The 9,074-nt window shown below is 42.3% G+C and overlaps 1 protein-coding gene across 1 annotated transcript; it reads left to right on the top strand.

The window, feature by feature from the left end:
* The first annotated feature begins 1,886 nt into the window (after nucleotides 1–1,886).
* On the top strand, nucleotides 1,887–8,650 carry nr4a2a (nuclear receptor subfamily 4, group A, member 2a). The gene is made up of 8 exons (XM_044019713.1): nucleotides 1,887–2,046; nucleotides 2,477–2,578; nucleotides 2,792–3,663; nucleotides 4,019–4,148; nucleotides 4,326–4,489; nucleotides 4,899–5,101; nucleotides 5,282–5,460; nucleotides 5,577–8,650. The coding sequence occupies exons 3-8, from the start codon at nucleotides 2,794–2,796 to the stop codon at nucleotides 5,831–5,833; spliced, it is 1,803 nt and encodes a 600-aa protein (XP_043875648.1). The 5' UTR covers nucleotides 1,887–2,046; nucleotides 2,477–2,578; nucleotides 2,792–2,793; the 3' UTR covers nucleotides 5,834–8,650.
* Nucleotides 8,651–9,074: the final 424 nt, after the last annotated feature.

The raw sequence follows: 9,074 nt of genomic DNA on the forward strand, positions 1-9,074 counted from the left end.
TGGCAACAGCTGTTTTCAGAGGCACACGCACGCGTCACATCAGTCAGTAGATTTTTCCTGTAAAAGGTGTTTTACTTGCAGGTGTCAAACGACTCTTGAAGCCTGCTTGCTGTGAAGGATGCAAGTGAAGTGTGTTGTCACAACCAGCAGTCATGGACGCCGGGAATGTGTCAAAGTAAGCACAACTTTTTAAAAGACACTGGAACTTTTAGTGGACAATAATATTTCTGAGTACCCACAATACATTGTGAGTGGAATCAGTCATATAGAAATCCTGCCATTATGGCCACCTGGAAAAGACTGGGCGTGACCACACTGCCTTAATGGGTTTAGGCTAATTAAAAAGGTTAATTGTAAGGAGCAGGGGCTGTTTGATGTATGGCTGGTGAACAATAGTGTCCTCTAGAGGTGAGAGTAACTGTCATATACAGAGTTACCCCCCACCCCTCCCCTGCCATGCACACTCTGTCCTCATGTGCTCTGAGTACAGTCATAGAAAAAAAACAAGAACACCACTCTGAGACTCATGTCTGTTCTGTAGTTCTGTGTAACAAAGACTCAGACGTCCAGGAATAACACATGCATGTTATGATTCTGCTGTGATTCTGGCTGCTGTTACACACACACACACACACACACACACACACACACATTACATTACATTACATGTCATTTAGCAGACGCTTTTATCCAAAGCGACTTACAAAAGTGCATTTAAACATTTGGGTACAAATAAGAGCTAGAAGTAAGTAAGAGCTTCAAGTAGAAGTAAGAGCTTCAAGTAGAAACACACACACACACACACACACATACACACACGTGGGCCCACATCTTTACACATGTAGTTTGGTACATGCTCTCCCCTCTTGGCTCGCGGCCCAGACCAATATGCATAGAGAAGAAAATGTAGGCCAACGTGATTGGCTCGCCAGGTGTTGGTGTAAGATTACAGTGAGATCAGTAATTCCATCGCTGCAGAACAATAAGGCCAAAAGATTATTTTGGCGACTGCGTCACCTTAAGCGTTTTCTGCGTCACTCCCCATTCTGCATTCTCCTATCACGTTTCCCTCTCTGGGGAATGAAATTGGTTCCCCCATGACAACTGGCTACAGGTCCACTAATTACCCCCCTTCCACCCCCTCCTCCTCCTCCTCCTCCATCAGCAGCATACATATACACTACCAGCTCTATGAATAGGCAGACCACACCCAATCTCAGGTCTAAATTTGGAACACAATTGAAAATAGAGAAATCCTGTCAGAGGATAACGAAGAATAATATTGAACCCTCCCACACACACACACAAGGCATATCAGCCTCACTGTGACATAGCCTAATATGCCAAGATGTACACCACTTGATATATACTTATATACTTCATATATACTAGTCAGAGAAAACATAAAAGCATAAAAAGGATGCCATTAAAACAAAAACAATCGTGAAAAATAGGAATAGGGAAACCTATAGAGAGTGTTGTGTGTCCAGTGTCCAGCTACAGTGGTGACATGAAGGGAAAATAAATAATTTTATGAGCATAAATGAGCAGAATATGATTTAATTTGCAGACAAATCTATGAAATCACATCACACAGATTAATGTGATGAAATGAAATTCCCTGTGTGTGTATGTGTGTGTGTGAGGTGGGTTTACCCCCATCTCTGCTAATGTCCATGTGGGAAGTAACATAGGAGACACATACCACAAGCCACTCACACACACACACACACACACACACAGCTCGCCACAAGAATTGGGGCTTGAGAACCCAGCGACGCGGATTGGTCCGTGTCGCTGTCGACGCCGATGACGTCACGGTGTGAAACACGTGGGCCACGGTATCCAGAGCTCACATAAACAAAGCCACATTGGCCAGACTGGGGTAGTCGAAGCTTGTGTCAGTGCGGAGTCACACGCGGTGCATGCGCTTGCCTGGCATTACTGGGTACCGACGCTCATGAGTGGGAGCTTTTACACAAATTGATGATTACCCCCCGTATGCTTATCGCATGGATTGAGAGCCACGATCCTGATGTGAAAGAGGTAAGATTTACTCTTCTTTTTTGTTTTTCTTTTTTTAAAAAAAACAAAAAACAGCAGGATGATCTTGCTTTGCATGCACGCAATGATCCAAGTGTTTAATTCCTCTTTGACTTTACATTTTAAAGTGCACAAACTGAACAGCTGTTTAGATCTGCGAATGTGATACATTAAATAAATTCCAGCCGCCTGCTTTGCAAGATTTCCAAGTTGTCACGGATGCGCAAAGTTTATTTTTCCACACTAAAGTGGCAACATATTATAAGACGGTTAATTTCTATATGCACGCATTTTTATCATGTATTTGTATCATCTATTTAGATTTACACATATGTCACCGCGTATAGTTGTGATTGTAGGTGACTGTGTTGATTTTTAGAAACTTGCTTTATTTTATACTGTGGTAAATGTCAGGGGTGTTGTGTTTTAATAGGGGACGATCCAGAACAGAGTCGCCTTTTCCAATCCGAACACGCATACAACTCCTGACATTATCCATTTCAAGTGTCACCGAAAAACTGTAAGAAGACTTGAGGTATGATATGGAAATATTATTTACAAATACTAAATAAATGTTTTTCTTTTAATGCCATGTTATTATTATGAGATGACCCACTAAAGCTATTAAAGTTGTTGTTTTTTTTTAAGAGTAAAATTACACTCAATAGATTTAAGTGTAAACCTGAATTCACACTTTAAACTAAATTCAGATTTTGTGTTTTTTTTTCCCCCCCGGTTTGGTTTGCAGCCATGCCCTGCGTTCAGGCTCAGTATGGATCATCACCTCAAGGAGCCAGTCCTGCCTCCCAGAGCTATAGCTGCCACACCGCCGGAGAATACAGCTGCGACTTCCTAACCCCCGAGTTTGTTAAGTTTAGCATGGACTTGACCAACACTGAGATCACAGCCACCACTTCTCTCCCGAGTTTCAGCACTTTCATGGACAACTACAATACCGGTTACGACGTGAAACCGCCCTGTCTGTATCAGATGCCCCACTCTGGAGACCAGTCCTCCATCAAAGTGGAGGACGTCCAGATGCACAGCTACCATCAGCAGAGCCACCTGCCACCTCAGTCAGAAGAAATGATGGCTCACTCTGGGCCTATGTACTTCAAAACATCCTCGCCTCATGCTCCAAGTACGCCAAACTTCCAAGTTCAGCCTAATCACATGTGGGAGGATCCTGGCTCCCTGCACAGTTTCCACCAGAACTATGTTGCGGCCACGTCTCACATGATGGACCAGCGCAAGAATCCGGTGTCGAGGCTGTCGCTCTTCTCCTTCAAGCAGTCGCCGCCCGGCACTCCAGTCTCCAGCTGTCAGATGCGCTTTGACGGGCCGCTGCACGTCTCCATGAACCATGACAACCCGGGCGCGCACCGCGGCCTGGACGGTCAGAGCTTTGCTGTGCCCAGCGCCATCAGGAAACAGGCGGGTCTGTCCTTCCCTCACTCCCTGCAGCTCGGACACGGGCACCAGCTGGTGGACAGCCAAGTGCCATCGCCCCCGTCCCGAGGATCTCCGTCAAACGAGGGTCTGTGTGCGGTGTGTGGGGACAACGCAGCCTGCCAGCATTATGGAGTGAGAACCTGCGAAGGCTGCAAAGGATTTTTCAAGGTGGGCTGCACATGATCATGAATCAGCATTCAAGTTTGATCAATTGTGTTCCGAATAACAATAACAGTGTCATTAACATTACACAGTGCAGTCAGTATAATTAAGTGGCAGCTATGTATTAAAATAAAACCTAATATGACACAGACTGATCTCAAAGGAGTGAATAAAATACAAAAAAAAAAAGCATGACTGTGTATCTGCTGTGAGTCTGTTCCCTTTGTTGCTTCCCAGCAGATCACATAGATATCATATCGTTTTATTCCTCTCCTGGTCCGTGTCCTACATGTGTTTTATTTTTCAAAAACAGGCCCACAGAGTGACATTCTGTTTTTCTCTCTCTCATTTTCTCCACCAGCGCACCGTCCAGAAAAATGCAAAATACGTGTGTTTAGCAAATAAAAACTGTCCTGTTGACAAACGCCGAAGAAATCGTTGCCAGTTCTGCCGTTTCCAGAAGTGCCTTGTCGTCGGAATGGTGAGAGAAGGTATGTTTACTTCATACATTAAATTATTTTAGACTAGTGCAGCATACGAGAGTATTGAATATACAGTAATATTATTGTGAAAATAAAAATAACGCAGAGCTATTTTCAAGTTTTTACGCACGACACAATCTATATTTTTCAACATTATAAACTTGTCATGTGTGTGTCCAAACGCAGTTGTCCGAACGGATAGCCTCAAAGGTCGGAGAGGACGTTTACCATCCAAACCCAAAAGTCCACAGGAGTCGTCCCCACCCTCGCCGCCAGTGAGCCTCATAAGCGCACTTGTCAGGGCCCATGTGGACTCGAACCCCTCCATGTCTGCGTTGGATTACTCCAGAGTAAGTGAAGCACCGCAGGCCTACAAATACACATGATACTTAAAAGAAGAGTAAGGACGAAAGCGGGGCAACTATTCTCTCATGTGAAAAAGAAAAAAAAAAAGAACAACATGATTGATGACCTTTGTAATTTATTCCTGCTTTTATGTAACACTTTATTACTTTAAAAGTTTTCTGTAATAGATCGCTGCATTCTTAACTTTGTCAGCCTTTAAATGTGGCATATTTTTCCCCTAAGTAAATTGCACTGAAATAGAGAACTTAATAAAAAAGAGGACATGAATTTAACAGTAAAAAGGCGCCCTCTCTCTTCCTTTCTCCCTCACTCTCTTGGAAATGGGCATTTGCAATTTCACGGATTATATATTTTAAAGGACCTCATTAAGGCGCTGTTTAAATTAAATTCCAGTTTCAGGCTAACCCTGACTACCAAATGACTGGAGACAACACTCAGCACATCCAGCAGTTCTATGATCTCCTGACGGGCTCCATGGAGATCATCCGGGGCTGGGCGGAGAAGATCCCTGGCTTCTCTGATTTACCGAAGCAAGATCAAGATCTCCTCTTCGAATCCGCCTTCCTCGAACTGTTCGTGCTGCGGCTGGCGTACAGGTGAGCTGCGTGATTATTAAAACAAAACAAAAAAAACAATGCAGGGATTTTAGACAATCATCGGCTACTCCTTCAAGCTTCACTTGCTTTGGTTTTTATTAGCTGCTCAATAATTAAATGGCTCTTAAATTCCCCGTTTATTTCCGAGCGTAATTAATGGCATTTTCTTATTAATTGCAGGTCCAACCCAGTGGAAGGCAAGCTTATTTTTTGTAATGGAGTTGTGTTGCACCGGCTACAGTGCGTCCGTGGATTTGGGGAGTGGGTGGATTCGATCGTGGAGTTTTCCTCGAACTTGCAGAGCATGAACATTGACATCTCAGCCTTCTCCTGCATCGCAGCGCTGGCCATGGTAACAGGTGCGTAAAGAGGGGAGACTGTGTGCGCTTTTACGCGTGATTCAAAAACAGAGGGAATTCATAGAGGACATTATTTCTCTCTCTCATTTATTTATTTGCTCTCGTTTGTGTTGCAGAACGACACGGGCTCAAGGAACCCAAGCGAGTGGAGGATCTTCAAAACAAGATAGTTAACTGCCTCAAAGATCAAGTGACATTCAGTGGCGGTGGATTGAATCGTCCCAACTACTTGTCAAAACTTTTGGGAAAGCTCCCTGAACTGCGCACACTATGTACCCAAGGTCTGCAGCGTATCTTTTACCTAAAACTAGAAGACCTAGTCCCTCCGCCGGCAATAATTGACAAACTTTTCCTCGACACCCTACCTTTCTGAGTCTGACTCCACAGCGAGACCTCAAAGAACTTCCACAACAGACTGTTCGAGTCAGACTTGACTCGATTTTTCACGCTATTATTTCGGCATATTTGCAAGCTCCGTAGGCTAAACAGAACAGAGTACACTATTATGTTTCATAGGGGGGACACAAAAAAAGATTAAAAAAAACAGGAGGAAGAGACAGTGTGTGGTTGCGGTGTTGGCCTTTTTCTTCTCTGATTTTTCTTTGGGGTTTTGTTTTTCCCCGAGTGCCAAACCAGTGAATCAACACGGCGAATATTTTCTCTCTCTCCAGAGAACAAACGGTCAACAAAGTAAATCCGGTTTTGCACTCACTCTGCTGATCCATCAGCGCCTCCACTCTAATCAGTTGTAATATATTCCATTTATATAAATATATATGTACACACATGTATATGACCATACACACACACGCGCGCACTCACACATACGCACACACACACACACATACTGTATATTATGATAGATTATGTGATGCCGCCAGTGCATCGGTTTATAAACAGTGTACAAAGTTTGTTACAATGGAAACATTTCATTTTCTTTTTTCTGACTCGTGCCTACGTGTTTCTGACAGGATTCCCCAAAAAGTATCCAGAAAAGACAACGCATGTTCTATACTTTTTACTTTCCTCTCCTCTTTTTTCCCCCCTCTTCTTTCTTTCTTTTATAGGCACTTGCTGAGGTGATGTCTATACATAATATATACCGGACACTATGTAGTCTGCTAGATTTGATACAGATTCGTAGTTATGGCACTCCTTTTATGTATTTACGCATATGTGGGGGACAAAAAAAAAAATCTCATCTGTATAGAAAATGAGGGACCCATGGTGTTTGTAAAACTGTCAGACATTCCTTGTTTGTATGTGCTGTAAGTATTGTTGCTGTTGAATATAAACGTTTCTATATATTTATTATTTCTATATTGCCGAGAGCTACACTAGCATGGTGCAATTTAAACGACTTCAAAACCACCCGAGTTCATGCTGAGCACGTTGTCTATATGTTTTATGTCTTATAAACGTCTATAGGTAGCTATGATTTAACACGGTTCTGGAAAAATGAAGACGCTCCATCTTATACTGAGAGGTTCGTGTGTGTGTGTGTGCGTGTGTGCGCGTGTGATGTATAGGCCCACATCTTTGCCATCATGATGTACCTACTTACAACTTCTGTAACGCATTTGGTGCCGAATTCAAAAACTTTAGAGAGAAAGAAATATTTAATGTTTACAAATAAAACTTTAAAATCAATCCTCTGCTAAATAGTTTCTCTGAAATTAATTTGTTTCACCCCCCACTTAAATTTAGAAGCATATCTGATTGAAATAAGCTGTACGAGGACGAGAGAAAATATCATTTTTTCGAGATATATTTCCCCAGTTGCCTGTGTTCAGGCCTTTTTTGTGCAAAAAAACTAATTTAAAACAATTTTTTCTTTACCTTAACAATTATTTTGATTGTTACAGGAGCCGAGGTGTATTTAATTTAAATACCTGAAGCAAGTTATGGACGTTTAAGAGTGGAATGTGTCAGGCCTGCTAATGTATTTATTGTTTTTTCCTTCTTAAACAAAACAAAACGCTTTTTAAATGCAATTCATTTATGATGAGACAATGTCAATCGTTTTAATCCTGGATTAATATTTCACTCGTCAAAATGACAGTTTTAAAAACACTACAGCTGCGCGTCTATATTTATAACATTTCAACAGAGTAAAAAGAGCTATTTCTATTAGACCATCCCCCTTTTTCATTCTAACTTCTACTTGTATTTTGGTTACAACGGATTAAGTATATGAATCTTCTCATTTCATTTGCATCCAATAGATTTATCTTTTTCCTCTTTTTTGGAAAACCTAAATGGAAAACATCGGATTTTATTATTCAACATTTTTTTATATGTATGCGAGCTTATTATGGAACAACTTCAAACGGCTTAATTTCTCCTGCGAGTTACTAAAAACTCACCCGATGACGCAGAACTAAACTATGTAAATTAAATCACCTGAATTCTGCCATAACATAAAAAACCCCGTGCAGTTAGTTTAGTATTAAATGGTGTACAACCTGTTTGAGCGCGTGCAGGTACAGCGCCGCTTTACATTGTTCACCTGTCTGTGTTGAGATTTCTCTATTCTGCGGGCGCCGAGGTTTCACTGAAAGACACAGAAATCTAGTTTGTTTTATTGCACTTTAATGGAAAACTACTTTTTTTTTTTTTTTTCAAACAAACCCCCGGGGAGTATTTTGCTTTCCTGCAGCACGCAGGTTAGAGTCAGGACACAAGTCCGACAGTGTGAACTTTATTCCATTCCTTTATTGTCCTCACACGACTGTGATTCAGTCATCTTGGAAACCCGCGACGTACAGTGCGTAATTGAATAAATTAAAGTCATTAAGTATAATGTATAGAAAGAGGCGGTGACTGTGCCGCTGTCACAAAGCCTTCTCCCTTTTGTCTGTCAGAGGGGAGAAGTGAGGCCAGGCTGCGGGGCATGTCTGGGTCTTATCCTCACTGATTCCACACTTATCACATGATCGAGATGAGGGGAGCAGCTTATTTTTGCGAGATATTAGCGGCAGGCAATAAATTGTCTAAATAATTAGATCGTCACGGTAAAGCGCTAATTCCAAGGCAAATTGGGATTAGGCTCAGAACCAGTTTGCTGACATTTAGCAGATCTGCTGAAAGGGAGCATTACAATGTCACAAGTTCCCTTCTATTGACTCAAAGTACAGTTAGGTTTTAAACATGTCTATATCTCCACACACAATAAAACATGACACGTGTAGCCGAGACTCCTGTCAGTGTTTGTGCATGATTATGGAGGATGTGCTGGAGGACTTTTGAAGTCTAAATTCATTAGGAAGAGGCCGTGACTTCATCCCCTACCCACACTTGACATCAGCGTGATGGTGCGAGCGTTAGAAGGAGCCACAAGAAAGGGAAAGAAAAAGACTTTCCCTTGTTCTAACCTGCAGCTGCTGAAGCACAAAAGCACAGAGCACACAGGTGAGGGCGGCCCTCATCCGAGAGCAGAGCCCCAACATGTCTGCTGCTAAGTGCTTGTGCAGAGAGTGAGAAGAGCATCAAATTATAAGACTGAGCCCTGTAGCTCCAGAAAGTGCTTCTTCACATCCACAGAGGGCTGCCACTATTAGAAGCATGCCGCACACTGTGACTGTCATGGATTATGTTGCATGCACAGCTGCACA

The sequence above is a fragment of the Solea senegalensis genome, linkage group LG2 (assembly GCF_019176455.1).
Source record: "Solea senegalensis isolate Sse05_10M linkage group LG2, IFAPA_SoseM_1, whole genome shotgun sequence".
In the NCBI taxonomy this organism is placed as follows: domain Eukaryota; kingdom Metazoa; phylum Chordata; class Actinopteri; order Pleuronectiformes; family Soleidae; genus Solea; species Solea senegalensis.

Bases quoted from the DNA above. Each gene is read 5' to 3' on its own strand.
- nr4a2a (XM_044019713.1), top strand. From the start codon at position 2,794: ATGCCCTGCGTTCAGGCTCAGTATGGATCATCACCTCAAGGAGCCAGT. The intron at 3,664-4,018 runs GTGGGCTGCACA...TTTCTCCACCAG, and splicing joins GCTGCAAAGGATTTTTCAAG to CGCACCGTCCAGAAAAATGC. The intron at 4,149-4,325 runs GTATGTTTACTT...GTCCAAACGCAG, and splicing joins CGTCGGAATGGTGAGAGAAG to TTGTCCGAACGGATAGCCTC.